This window comes from Lates calcarifer, linkage group LG10, assembly GCF_001640805.2.
Source record: "Lates calcarifer isolate ASB-BC8 linkage group LG10, TLL_Latcal_v3, whole genome shotgun sequence".
NCBI classification, from domain to species: Eukaryota; Metazoa; Chordata; class Actinopteri; family Centropomidae; genus Lates; species Lates calcarifer.
In genome coordinates this window covers 7,426,361-7,441,323 of record NC_066842.1, presented here as the reverse complement: position 1 = coordinate 7,441,323, position 14,963 = coordinate 7,426,361, and the positions used below count along the sequence as shown (strand labels likewise).

At 39.0% G+C, this 14,963-nt stretch overlaps 1 protein-coding gene across 2 annotated transcripts in view; it reads left to right on the top strand.

Moving 5' to 3' along the window:
* Positions 1 to 14,963, top strand: part of shisal1b (shisa like 1b) — a 39,135-nt gene that overhangs the window by 14,956 nt on the left and 9,216 nt on the right. The window contains exons 2-4 of one of the 2 annotated variants that reach the window (XM_018675977.2): positions 5,918 to 6,125; positions 10,003 to 10,216; positions 13,783 to 14,085. In XM_018675977.2, coding sequence (XP_018531493.1) covers positions 6,059 to 6,125; positions 10,003 to 10,216; positions 13,783 to 14,085 — 584 coding nt within the window. In that variant the 5' untranslated portion in view covers positions 5,918 to 6,058. Of the gene's footprint in view, positions 1 to 5,917; positions 6,126 to 10,002; positions 10,217 to 13,782; positions 14,090 to 14,963 lie in introns of those variants that run through there. The other variant, XM_018675976.2, reaches the window with a different exon arrangement.

Below are 14,963 nucleotides of genomic sequence, written 5' to 3'. Positions count from 1 at the left end.
TTTCTAATGCTGTGACATAAAACATGCAATTCAACTTCAGTCTGACTTTAACATGGTCTTTGTTTTGTGATATCCACCACTCCACTTCTGACATATGCTGTATGACACAATCACCAGCCATCAGCCATCTCTCACAGCCACAGGCTGCCACTCTGAGCTCATTGACAATTGTGCTGCACACAATCAGTCCTCTGTGCCAATGATGACCATTATATCACAGCTCTGAATCTCCCAACATGGGCTCATATCCTAATGGAGCACTGTAGGGCTTCTGAGTGAAGCTCTAATGTCATCAAAAGTGAATGAAACCCAATTTATTATGATGACAGTCAATGGGAGCATCAATTAGGCACATGGCTTGTCACAGCAGAATACTGATCAGTATTTGGATGAAGGCCCATCAGCAGACCCAGATATGAGATGCAGTCACTTAGCTAGTGTGAACTCATCCCTCATGTGAAGTGGGAGTCTCATCTCTAAACTCTACTTCACTCAGGAACTCATGAATTCATGTGTTTTAGGGTGATTGATAATGCACATTAACATGGATTAAGGGCAAATGGAGCAACAAGAAGTGTATCTGTGCGCTCTGAGGAAAAACACAAACCCAATAATGAGGCTGACAAAGGTGTATAAATATCCAACTACTATCATCCATAGGAGGAATAAAAGGTTATGTGAATACTCAAAAACGACAGCCCTAAATGTTTCTTCTAAAAATAAAGTTAAGCAGTAGAGAGAGTTGTAATGTCGAGTTCATGCCTTTACAAACTTGAAAGCTCCTCAGATAAAAGATATAGCAGGCCAGAATAAATAAATAATGATTTTTAGAAAGCATAATAACGTGTCACAGACTTTGAAGTTAATGTCTGAACAAAAATAAGACTTGGACAAGAATGTTCATGAGATGGGCCCAGCATATCAGTGTGTGTAATCTCCAAATAGCTCAAAATCTTCCACTGCGCTTTCCCTCATCAAACCTCTGACAGATTTGGGTCTCCTGCTGCGTTGTGATGAAAAGTGTGCTGTTAGATTCACAGTGGTTGCCGCAGTAATTGGTCATTTAATAGTTCCTCCTTCTCTTGGGCAACAACAGTGAGTAAAATGTAGACAAATAAATAAGCTCTGTGTGCTTTTAGTTATCCCAGAAGTGTGTTAATTTTTTAGAAGGCTCCACTCACAGCCTTTACATTTACTCTAAGAGTCGTTAACACCAGGGTTGTCACGGTCTTTATGTATATTTTAGTTTGGCCTCAGACATAAACAAGAAGAAACTAGACCCTCCATCTGTGTTGCATGCCTGTTCAACTGGGCAGTATGTTCTATTTTCAGTCCTGGGAAGCCATGCACTGTGTACAATCCTGTGTGTGCCTGTGTGCATGCACTTCTCTGTATTTACAGTACATGTTCTGCTTCACTACCATCAGGCTCATTACACAAACCCTTCACATTCACCACTTCTTTGCAAACAAGCCCAGCAGTCTGATGACGTGAACCTTACCCTTTTATAGCCTGTAAGGCACGGAGAGCAATGTGACAATGATGTGAATGCATTTGAAAACACAGGGAGGGGAAGAAATTATGTATATAAAAACTCCTCAAAGACCACAGCAGTAGAAAAGGAACAGGAGTCGGCTTGTAGGTAGATTTGAGAGGATGGGAATCCCTCACCGTACTGCACATGTTGTCATCTGACAGTACGCTGAAGCTCTCGTCAGAACTAAAAAGAGTAGAAAAAAATATATAAAACGCCACTCTAACAAGCCTCCTGGGAACTCAGCTGCCTGGATTTCTAAAGAGGGAACAGCTTGTCTGATCTAAAATGCTTTAAAAGACTGCAACAGAAACAGCCTGCTGTGCTCCACGTACATATTCTGTCCATACGGTCCATAGTAACGGCTTTGTGTATTGGTTTGGTCATGTGAAACCATCAGCCTGTGCTGTTACATAAGAAACGTGGCAACAAGTAGATACTGTAATAACAGTAACTGACACAGTAACTGTTGATAGGATAATGATGATAGGATTCCCCAAGGTGTTAGCTTAACTTAAATTTCTTCCAATTCAATTGTTTATCCACAGAAGCCCAATTAAAGAGGCACACATTTTTAGGTAATGCTTGACTTCACTTTCATGAGGCTACAAGGTTATAAATTTATAACAAGCTAGAAGTTGCAGCTCAACAGGAGTGATGACATATATATTTTATTTATTTATTTGTTTCCATGGGTATATTGTTCAGGCAGGGTGTTGTTCAGACAGTCTAACAAAGGAGCAGAGGTCTGCATGAGTTCTCCAGGAACAGGGTCCAACTTAGATTCATCATTAATCTAATCAGGTCAGGTAGAATTTCATTGTACTTTGCTGTTTTAGGTCTCAGGTCTTTATGTCAAAATATGTGTAATACCCAAAAGATGAGGGATTCAGCTCTGATCACATGATGCATCTTAATTATCACAATAAGAAAATGATGTTTTTTTGATGTGAGAAGGACCAGTGTGATTTGTAAACTGCTAGAAAAAATGAGATCTATTGCTACTCTTTTCGACAGTGGCTGCTTGTTAACTGGTGGTGCATCATGCTCCTGGTGTCCTCTCTTTTTAAATGTTTTTGGGTCAACCACATTTTGGATAAGGTCCAATTATTCTCTGGTCTGTCTGGATCGATCTGTCTGTCTTTGGGTCAGTTTCAGATGAGTAAAACATGTACACATGTAGGCTTCAGGTAACTTTTCCACGGGTCTAATTCTGATCGAGTCCAAAATTTTGGATCTGTAATGACCCCTAATCCACAAGTCTGCATCACCCCACATTTGTAGCTTTCTGAAACTGACAAGGTGACAGCCATGTGTGTTTTCTGCATGGATTGGCCAGGCATGCAAAGGTGTGAAAGTTTTAACCATCGCCAGTCAGCTCTGTATTGGCATCAATAAAGGTGATGTAGATTTGTGTCACGTCCTGCCTCCATTGCTGGATGGAGTATGTCTATGTATTGTTAGGGAGATGGCTTAGTTCTTATTAGGGCTGTAACTAAGACTTATTTTCATCATGGATTAATTAATTACAATTTATTGTTTGGTCTATAAAACATCAGGAAAAGTGGGAAATGCCCATTATTGAAATTATTAAATATCTTTCTTTGTCTGAGCAGCAGTCCAACAATGAAAAATTTCAGTTATTATTGAAGACCAAAACAAGCAGTGAATTGTTGCATTTGAGAGCCTGAAACCAAAATGATTTAAATGACTAATTGATTCTTAAAATAGTTACAAAGTTGCAGCTATACTTTCAAAGATAAGAGGTACTGCAACCTGGATCAAGCTCTGAATATCAGTCACGATGAATGCTTCCCATATCTCCTCCTCTCAGTCGGTATTGAACATTTGAAATTTGGCTGCCTGTGTGCAACCTGTAAACACGCTAACTTTAAAAAAAAATGTAGCTCACTGCTCATCTTTTATACCAACAACTTCTTCAACTTTTTTTTCTGCTCATTAAGACACATTTTCAGCTCAACTTCAAAGGCAGCTGCTTTATAAAAGTATGTATGGTCTTGGCATTTCTGACCTGGTGAAAAAAGTACTATCTGAAAATTTTCTGAGAAAGTACATTTTTCACCTTAGGCTGCATCCTTTTTTCTCTCCTCATCCATACCCCCAACCTGTCTACTTCTGATTGCACATTCAAGTAAAACAAAGTGTTACCCCAAAACAAAACTTCACTTTTTGTTTCCTATCTCCCCCAAAATGGAAATTTCTCAGCACCACATTTGGCACTCAGAATTTACCAAAACAGCTTGCAGTCCAAGAAAGAAGACAAAACAGCAGAGGGTGGTGATGCAACATCACACTGGATATGATCCACCATTCCTTTTCATCACACGATAAAGAAGAACACTGATGGCCCTGTATACTCTTGTTGTTGCTCTTTATATGTGGTTTCTGTTCTGCTGTAAGCTGCTGCTGGCTCCTTAATAATTCAAAGCTTGAGTTTTGTAATACTTTCCATGCTGCCACTGCAGAGGGGATCTTTAGGTTTCTTTGCACATACATGCAGCTGAAGTCCTCAATGGCTTTGGTCATTTTCAAAGGCAGGCTGCATACAGTTGAAGACGTTTTATGTCATAAATATGGGAAGTGCAGGTCCTATGGTTTTGGTGAAGTGAATACATTTTCCAAACCATTTTAACATCTAACCTGGTATTAAATCTGTGCAGACACGCTAGCTTTGGTGTCTCTCAGCCACCCTTAATATTAGACACACCTCTCACATTGGCCATGTTTTCAGTCCATCCAGAATTCCTTTGTCACATGTGGCTGACACTGGTAAGAGCCACAAATGCAAATGCACAATGAGTTGGTAATAAATTACCATAAACGTCACCATTAACTAATGCAGGGACAGGGACCATTTATGTTTAATTTCCTCTGGTGCTATTGAAGGAAGAAATCTGCCAAACAACAGAAACAAGCGTGGCTAAGCAAAATGTGCCGCCGCCCCATTAATCTCACTTAGCATCAGTGGGTGGGGTGTCTATGACGGAGCTTGGAGCAGCAACCGCACGGTGATACTGAGGCGGTAGAAAAATAATTCCCAAGAAGTCCCACGATGCATCATTTAACAAGCAAAGTGCTCCTCAGCAGTTCTGCAATCAAAACTCTCTACACTGTGCTGAAGGAGCAACTTCTGTGTAATTCATTGAATATTTGGTAAAAGCAACACTTTCTCTAGGAACATCATACTTTTAGTGCATTTATAGCATTTTTCTTTACTACCAAGCATAGTTACATAATTAAACATTTCCGAGATATTATGTGTTGCTTAAATCTCAGTTCTCCACAAGATAAACTTAGAAATTAAATTAAAAGCTCTCATAAAAGAAAGATATTTATTATCTATTCTTAGTTTTGTCTTTAATGCTTTGGAGTGCTGACATGATGCATCAGTAAGCATTATGTGTTTTTACAAGGAAGTGTAGTCACAAGGCAAAAAGAGTCCATTAGGATTTAAACTAACCATGACACTTTATTTTTATGGGACTGTTTGTCTACTACCTAAATCTGTACTAAAAATTCAATTTTAAACCAAGTAAGTACCATCTAATCATTTATTCATTATAACAAATCAATTAAATATTATAATTTTTATTCTCTCTATGCTGATGTATATGCTTCCTTAAAGTCACATGTTCAGCTACCCTACTGATGACTGGCAGTTCCCTATTTTTCACTATAATTAATGACAAATTACATAGTTCTTCCCAGGAAACCACGACAGTCATAAATTACTGACCTGTACCTGTAATTATTTTTATCACCAATCTGCTGATTGTTTCTTGATTAATCAATCGTTTGGTCTATGAAATGTTCAAAAATAAAATCAAATCACAGTTCCCTAAAGGCCAAGATGACCTTTTCAAATTACTTGTATCGTCTTGCCAACAATGAGAACAACAGACAGATATTCTATTTAATATCACAGCCAAAGAGGGAGACAAACAAAAGCACCATATTGTAATATTTGTGAAGGTGGAACCAGGTAATCTAATCTAATCTAATAAATCAATATCATTTTTTCTATTGATCGACTAATCGATTAATCAAGTAATTGTGTCAGTACTGTGTTACAGATGATCACAGTTTCAAGCGTGAACTGTTTTCTCATCAAATGCAGAGAAACTGTATTCACTTAATTTTTACAAGTATAGACCAACACTTAGCCCCACTGTTGCCAGAGTGCCGATTACAATTAAAATTCATGCCCAAGCCATCCCATTATGTAAACCAAATGACAGATTTTGAAAAGGCATCGTGGGCGCTCACTGCCAGACAAGCTGTCCACACAGTAGGGTGGAACTTCCAGAAATCCAAATCAAACAACTTAATAATTTCTATCCCTGGTTGTCTTGTTCCCATCAGGAGTCCTGACTCCCAGCAGTACCAGCCATGTGAGCGGAGCTATCAGCAAGCAGAGGATGCCCACATCCACCTAAAGCCGAGGAGGCCCCCCCCTCCCTCCCTCGCTCCCTCCCTCCCTTCTTCCCACATGAGGACGAGAAGATGACTATCACCAGCCGGCAGTCCTTCAATGTCCTGACGGTCATTTTCCTCCTGCTGTCCACTGCAGGTCTGTAAAGTTTCTTATCAGTGAATCTGCCAGTCTGGCCCCCCAAAGTTTTTTTTTTTTCCATTATAAGGACCTCCAACCCCAAAAGACACAGTTTTATGAATAGATGAGAGATAGATGTTGACATCTGATGGCCAGAAGTTAAGCCAGAGACACTTAACATCAAGGGACTTGAAAACATTCATTGCCAAAAAGCAAAAGTGTAGTTGGCAGGGAAAGCTCTAAACCTGAGGGCGTTCTCTAAATGAGGCCATGCCGCATAGAACTGTGAAGAGAGCACATTATAACCCCAAAAGGTATAAACAGAAAACCCCAGCCAACACATACAGTAACTCTGTGATATGGAGTATACATTATGCACAAGGGAAAAGATGCCAACTCAAGTTTGAAAATGACAAAATAGGGAAAGAGGAGGATGGAGCGATGGTGGGAGAAAACAGCTACTGAGAGCATGTAGCAGGATTAAACAGTAAAATCCATAATAATAACCAGAGGAGTGAGTGTGTGACTGATGTTAATGGCCACCTCATTAAAGAGCAGCTTAACACCCCATTTTAGCTTTAAAAGTCCTCCTTCACATACACAAAAAATATGTATTCAAGCCCAGAGAACCTCAATCTCTTTTCAAATAACAACTCCTGGATTTCTACCATCTTTGGTGGTCAGGAGCAATGAAATATAACTCTCAACCATGCAGACAACTGATTTCTGACTTGACTTGTGCTTCAGAGGTATTGAGTACAAGGCTACATTGCAGATTTTTCACAGATTGGTTTTGGTCTAGAGGAAAATATTACTCTCTGGAAAAAGACAAAAACCTGCTGTTTCAATAAACACTATAGACTATAGACCAGAATCAAATGTAATAAAGTGAGCCTTTATCTAACTTCCACACTCAGAAATCATTTAAAGAAGAATTTAAAATATTCTTAAAATAGTTAGCAGTTAATTTGTGGTTACAGATACAGTCAGGTGATCCCGAGAGTAGGGCTACTACCAACGGCAATTTAAAATCAATTCATCTTCAATTTTTGACATTAATCTATCAAAGTCTATAAAATGTCCAACAATAATCAATATATATCAATATATAATATATAAATATCCAAATATTCCAGAGGCTAAAGTGACACTGATTGTTTGCTTATCCCATACACAGTCCAAAAAACCCAAACATATACAATGTATAATGATGTAAAAAAAATGTGAGAAGCTGGACCTAGATACAGTTGGATGAATGAATACAATGCCAAATTGGTACAAAAAAGTTCAGTATACATAGCTAAAGAAAAAGTAATTAAATTAATTTTACATCTTATCAAAAACATCCAACTGAATGAGCTGCTTGTGAATCAGTATCATTTTTTTATCTTGTGCCTGAACACTGAATGAAACACAAGTACAATAGAGCCAACTTCTCCTCCATGTTTTAGAACGTCAACAAAATGTAGGTGTGATTGCAGCTATAAATAAATAAATATGATGTGTGAGCACTGACTGATGCTCAGATGTTGCTTGTTGTTGGCTGCACTGATGGAGCGAGCCATACAGTAGCTGTTTTCAGACCGCAGGTTGTAAACAAACTGCAATGAAAAAGCCAAGCTGTTAACTGTATCCTAAATTTCAAGAGGTGTTAATGAAATTAAGCAGGTGGGTGTGTTTACAGCTGTATCGTTTCCAGAACCAGCTGTTGTTCATTTGAAAATCCAGAGGGTTCCCCTGAACTCTTCTCTTTTCAAACCTTTAAGTTGTGCATTATTAAGAGGACTTTATGGTCCACTTCCGATGTCGAGGGCCTCTACTTCCTTACTGCCAGTTCACTGACCCCTCCTTTAGGTATGAGGATTTATGGGATATAAATAACATGAGCTGAGTGCAAAATCATTTCACCGATTCACCAACTTGTACAGTCAATGGAAAGGTCAAATGAAGAGTTTTCTTTCACTATATAAGCCATCCTTGACTTCTAATCCTACTGTGTCCTTCATTTACCCCTTACACTGCTAAAATTATGATTGTCAAAGGGACGACAGCTAGCCACACCAAGCTCATTATAACCTGAAAGAGCTCTCGCTTTTCAAATGCTGATCTGTACCCGTCTGAGATTACTGAAAGACTTCTATCAGCCTGCAGCATAAGTGGACCTTGAACTAAATCACAGCAGCAACACTTTCACTGACAACATGGCCAGATTTTTAGGCTTCAGTGATGAAAGGAAATAACACAAGACAAGGACAAATCAGTTACAATAATACAAATATGAGTGTACTTCACATGAAGTGGCATCATTTAATTTATGCTTTGCCTGAGAATGATCAAACAAAAATAAATCAAAGAGGTTCATTTACTACAGATTACGCAAATGACACACATAAACAGAGCCAGACTGATACATCTGCATATCTAATACTGTCAGTTGACTTTAGATAAACCCCAAAATATTGCGTTGCTATAATAAGTTGCTCTCACTAATTTAGTTTATTTATTGATTGGGTTGTTTTAGAGTGCTATTATGGTTGGCTGTAGGATAAAATCCTTTGCCATTTGCACCCATGATTTGTGGCGTATTTTGTGTTATCTGTCTTATGTTATTTCCCTTCATACTCAATGTTAAATGCTGCTGATCTTGGCCAGCACTCAATGGGTTGAGGTAAAGGTCGAGAGTATAAAGTTTCTATTTTGTGGAGTGTCTACTGTATATCACTACTACACAGGTAACTGGCCCTGTCTCTAGGCAAAGTGCAACATTCATTCTTGCTCTTTTTACTGATAATAGAAACAGGAAGGACACTAAGAAACTGACACTGATTATTTATAAGGGTGCTGAACAAGCTGGTATATCTTAGTTTGTTATGATGTACATTAACAATCATCAATCCCATAAAACTGACACTCATTATATATGGTTCATTTCTCTGATAGATTGGTAATTTATTATTATCAGCTCAGCTCCATGACAGAAACATTATTGTTTTTCCCTTTGTGACAGCAATAATGCACAGATTGATCTCCTCCAATGGCTACAGGAACTTGAAAGTCACACCATTACTGATGAATTAATAAGCCATAGTACTATTTGTACTACATACAGTATTTTAGCATTGCTCCATAATGAATTTGGGACTCTGCCATTCCATATAATTCCAGCTGCCAAAAAGTAGTATACATTTGTTTTTAGCTTAAGAGAATAATGCAAGCCAGCTTCTCTCATTGAGTTCATTTTTTTCCTGGTCATGTGCAGAAAAAAATGTTTCATCCTTTTTGGTCCTTTCCCAGCTTCATCCAAAACCATCATATTAGTATTTGTAATACAATTTTGGCACAGCAAACTCTGTAACCAGTCTGAGGACAAATACCTGAGCATATTTGGCATTTTCCATCCAGAAGCACTGACACTATAGTGTTTTCACAATGATCTAATAAATGAGAGGTACTTGATGTATTTTGGGTTATTGTGTTCCTCCAAGAATAAAGGTGACAGGTCTTTTGCCACTGAGGTCCGTATGCATAATGTGATGTCTCCTGATTATTTTGCTGGTACATTGTGGTTGTTTTCTGTTCCTTGTCCTACACTGTTATTATTACACACACTCTCTCCAATCGAGTCTTTTCTGAGGCTTCCAAAGAAAACAAAAAAGCACTCAGTACTGTTTTTGTAATTTTGCTGCTGTGGGTTGAAGGGTGTTTCCCGGAGAGCTGTTTTTCATCAATATATCTAATAAGGGGTTGTCATTTTTTTAGAATTGGAAGATAAACACAGAGTCTGCCTCAGAGGTCATGAGTCACGTCTTTATCCCCTGCAGTACCAAACTACTTCCTTCCTGACTATTTCTGAATGGATTTTGACATTTTAATTTCATCTTCCCCAACACTGCAGCCCTTTCAGCTCATTATCGGGTGTGCGAACCCTACTCCGACCACAAGGGGCGTTACCACTTTGGCTTTCACTGCCCACGCCTCTCAGACAACAAGACCTACATGTTCTGCTGCCACCACAACAACACCGCCTTCAAGTACTGCTGCAACGAGACTGAGTTTCAGATGGTCATGCAGATCAACCTCACCACCACCTCAGACGGATATGCACACAAGTGAGTGATAATATGCTGCAATTTGACCCAGTTTGACCCCCTGCCCTATCAGTTTTTAATCTTATTACAGCCTTTTGGTTTAGGTTGATTACAGTTTAGTTTGAGAGATGTCATTATTACCTAAATCACCACTGTTGCAGAAAATGTTGAGATTTTTTAATCTAGATCTTGACCTGGATTATAATACACACAATGATGGACAGTTTTGTTTATTTTGGAGAAAATCTTAATCCATGGATGGATTACCTAGTAGGTCTACCACGCACAGGCCCAGGGGCACAAGGGGTCAACGGCCCCCTTTGCCAGCCAGACTTTTTTTGCCCCTGATCCCAATCTAAACCCTTTAATAATCACTAAGAAAGTCCACTCCATTTATTTTTATTATTTTATTTTTCCACACGTAAAACAGCAGCTTACTTAGGGTACAGTACATCTACATTAAAAACTAACAGCTCCCAGTCTAATGATCCTGCTTGCCCTGCCAACTCGTGGTGACTACATGCTTTTTCCACACACTGAGCAGGAGTATTTGGACTTCGACAACAATGAAATGTGCAGAATTTAAAGTGAGTCAGGCTTTTGACCACTGAGTTATTGCCCTTCAAATGTTACAGTAATGCCACCTGGGGGCAAAATGACATTAGACATGTTCTCTAAACTTGGCAGCAATTGTACAAGTGTTTGTATTGTTCAATTGTTAAAGAGTTTTTATAAAATTTGTCATACCTGCAAATCCTTTCTGACCATTTATAGGAAAACATGATGGCACATGAAAACAAATTAATTTAGAGTTGCGACGATTAATCAATTAGTTGATCAATCAGTTTCTTAACTGCTGCTGCTGTTACTCGCCTTACAATGTAGTGAACCGAATACCTTTGACTTTTGGACTGTTATTTGGACCAAACAAGACATCAGATGATTTTGAGCTCTAGGAAAGTGAGCTCAAGATCACCTGATGTATTATATACCAAATGATTAACTGAGATAAAATTAGGCAGATTACTCTACAATGAAAGTTATCATTAGCTGAAACCCAAAATGAATTGATGAATCTTTTTGAGGTCATCCAAATATATACGTACCAAATTCGGCTGAAATTAGATAAAATGTGTGATGAAAAAAACTCTTTCAAGACATAACTGTAAGAAACCTATCCTAATTACATTAACCCTTAAAGAGGAAATACACAAATAAGACTCCTATGTCACAGGAGTAATGAAATAAAATGTGCCACATTGTGGTCCTATCTGTTGAAAAGCTGCAAATATCCTGCTAAAATACAAACAAACAGGACCAAAACATAACCTGCTTGGTGGTGGTAATTACAGGAAAAAAAATAGGCTGTGCTGAATCTTGAGGAGAGTTTCATTTGAGCAGCTATGGTGGAAGAAATTGTTTCAGAGATAGCAGTTTCAGAGAAGTGACATTTCCTCAGATCAGATGAAACCAGCGATTATGGCCTGCACACTCACAAACAGTTCCCACTCTCAACAGTATCACACTCACTGACACCACTTGCCTCTTGCTCGGAGGGGTCGTTGACATTGATCTACACCTACAAAAGCATTCAAAACCACCAGAGAGAGGAGCAGACGCTAAAAGCAGTTGTTGTGTTGTGAGTGGGATGCCTCCACGTGATAGCTCACTAAGGCAGGTGTTAAGTGTTGGCTATTATATCAAGTACCACTGTGGCATCCATAACTGTATCATAGAAATTCATACATTAAATTATAGTGTCCAGTATTATTAATTGTAACCTATACTACAGATGTCAAGAAACATCAAAATATTCTCACACAGGAGACATAAACTCAAAGACACACTTAATCATTGCAGGATAAACAGGTTAAAGCTGTGTGAAGGATTCAGAAAAATGAGCCTCTTGTTCTGTGGGAGCTCTCAGTGGGAGGTTTGGGTGACAAAACCACAGCTCTCTATACTAATGCCCTCCCAGCATGCCTCTGTCTGGGATGGTCCACACTGCCCTGCAGCCAGTCATGATATTTAATTTTAGTGTCAGATGGCCTGTTGGGCCACTCTTTCATCCTGCCTCAATGGAAGATAGCACCGCAGGTTTGATATTTACCACTGGCCAAGTCAGTTAACTGGCCATTATTCTGCTCTCTACTCACGGTGCACGGTGAAAATGGTATTATGGTTTGAGATTTACTGCAGTCTGAAGTAAAACCACAGGCGATTGGCCTGTGTGGGTTTCAAAGGTCAATGCATTGTAGCATATGGCCCTCTATATGGTTCCAGAGTAGCTGAAATGGTGCAGAATTGAAATAGATTCAGAGTGAAAGAGTCAGCTGAGAATAAATGTTTTAAAAAGCAGCAAGAAAAGCTACAAACCTTTGACAGATAATCAATTGCATCTGCTCTCCTTCTCGAGAAAGCTGCATTCAATATTGAATAACATTTGTTTTAGTTGTGTGGTTATAATCGATTCCTTCAAGGACAGAACGCATATTGTTTGCTTACCCTCTAGTTGACCACAGTATAGTCCTACATGGAAAGCCTGTTGCCCCCTCAAATCACCTTAGCAAACAAACAAATTATGGGTAAATGTCTCAGACACAGACCTGAAGAAAGGTAAATGCTCTTAAGAATGCATTTGAATGTGAGTGCAGTGGTGATATTCACCTGCCTCAGTGCTCATTCAAGCAGCTCAGATGTTCATTTTATGGACATTTATTCAGATAAATATCCCCAAGGACACATCATTTTCAGATAGAAGTGGATTCACTTGATTTATTGAACTAGAAGCACTTGGACTTCACTTTTTGTAGGGGCTTCAATCAGTGCAGTCAAACAAATTGCAAAGTGTGATGGGTTTTCTTCCAGTTTAAATAAATTTTGAAGTAATATCCTTTGTCATCCCTGTCTCTCAGAGTCAGAATAATATTTTTTTCTTCCTAAATAGCATCCAGATAGGTCTGAATCACTTTCAATTTGTGTGATATTCCCCCGCTAAATGTCCTCAGCACCATAAATACAGAGACATCACAACCAGAAATATTTAGCAGACCCATTTTGGCAAATGCTGCTTCTCAAACTCCTCACGATTCTATTTTCAACACTATTTCTGCTCATTTACCTTGCTGTACTTTATGGATGTGGGTGGACTAAAAGAAAGTACAAATGTGCCCCACATAAATCCAGCTGGATCATGTAATACATGGAGAAAATTTATGTGAGGTGAAACAAAGGAGCATAGATTTTCAGAGGCACTATGAAGAAGCCAAAATGAGATGGATTAAAAAGTCTCTAGTGCTAATGAAATTCTTTGTCCAATTTAAGAAGTAAGTATTTAAAAAGCAGCAAATTGAACAGATGGAGTTTTTAAAATATATTTATGGTTATTATCAAGGGAGGATTTGATGAACGTCTTGGTCTTGCCACATGAAGAGCAAATATTCACACCTGGCAGCTCCATCAAAGCTACTGGGAGTTAAAGACTCAGCTTAAGGGTTTCTGGATGGTAGCTCAGAGTATGTGAGGAGTGTTTATCATCGTCTCTCTCAGATTACACTGTGCTAATACTCTCCGTCTGTCTCCTGCAGTAATTATACAGCCCTGGTTGGTGTGTGGATCTACGGCTTCTTTGTCATGGTGCTGCTGGCGCTGGACTTTCTCTACTACTCAGCCATAAACTACGAGCTGTGCCGGGTCTACCTGGAGAAATGGGGTCTGGGAGGACGCTGGCTGAAGAAGGCTCGGAGTCAGTGGCACAGGTCCATGCCAGAGGAGAGTGAAGCCCAGGCTCAAGCCCAGCCAATGGTGCCCAGCCACTACCAGCCCCGACACAGCCTCCGAGGGGAGAGCCACAGCCCTACACTCCTGCCCTACAACACATCCACTGCATGGTGAGTCACGGTCTGTCATGTTATGACTGCCAACCTGCAGTTTCGGTGCACATGTCTACAATAAAGCTGCAAGAATGAGCAAAGAGGATGATTTACATCACAGATCTCCTGGGTAACAACAGCTGTAGTCTTCACAGAGTTGTCTCCATGGGAGAGATGGCAGTGTGCAAATAATTTATACAGAACAGTCAGGTAGCTGGAAGAGGCTGTAGCTCCCTTTTAGGTGGTTGAACCAGTTGTGTTAATATTAGTTATGCAGATGTAACTACAAGTGATGGTGGCCACAGGTTTATCATAGTTCTTAGTACAACTAAAGTTCACATTAACAATTTTTCTCCACTGAGCTTCTTGTATTTATGGTGTGTGCGTTATAACATGCAGTAACTTAGCAGTGTCACCAATGAGACCCATAGCTAATGCCGAAAGACCAAATCAGTTTACAACAACACAGTGACTGAGTGGCTGACTGAATACCTCAGATATGAGGCAATGCCGTGTCAATGCCAGTGGTGGGAGAAGTATTCAGATCTAAAACTAGCAATCTCACTGTGTAGAGATACTGTTAGAAGTAAAAGTCATGCAATGGTTAAACCACAAAAGCATTAATTATCAAAATATACTTGGTACTATACTAAGTACCAAAATTAAAGTAGTCACGCATTCCAAAATCATATCAATTATATTATTAGATTATTACGTGTAAATTATTTTAATGTTGCAGTAGTTAGCTGTAATTACTTTGTACTTGAAGTCCTATCTTAACCTTAGTCTTAACATATTACAATCCATGATACGGTATTTGTTTGTTTTACTTTGTATTATTAATCTGAATCTGTAAAGTAACTAGTAACTTAAGTTATCTTAAGTTATCCAGTACA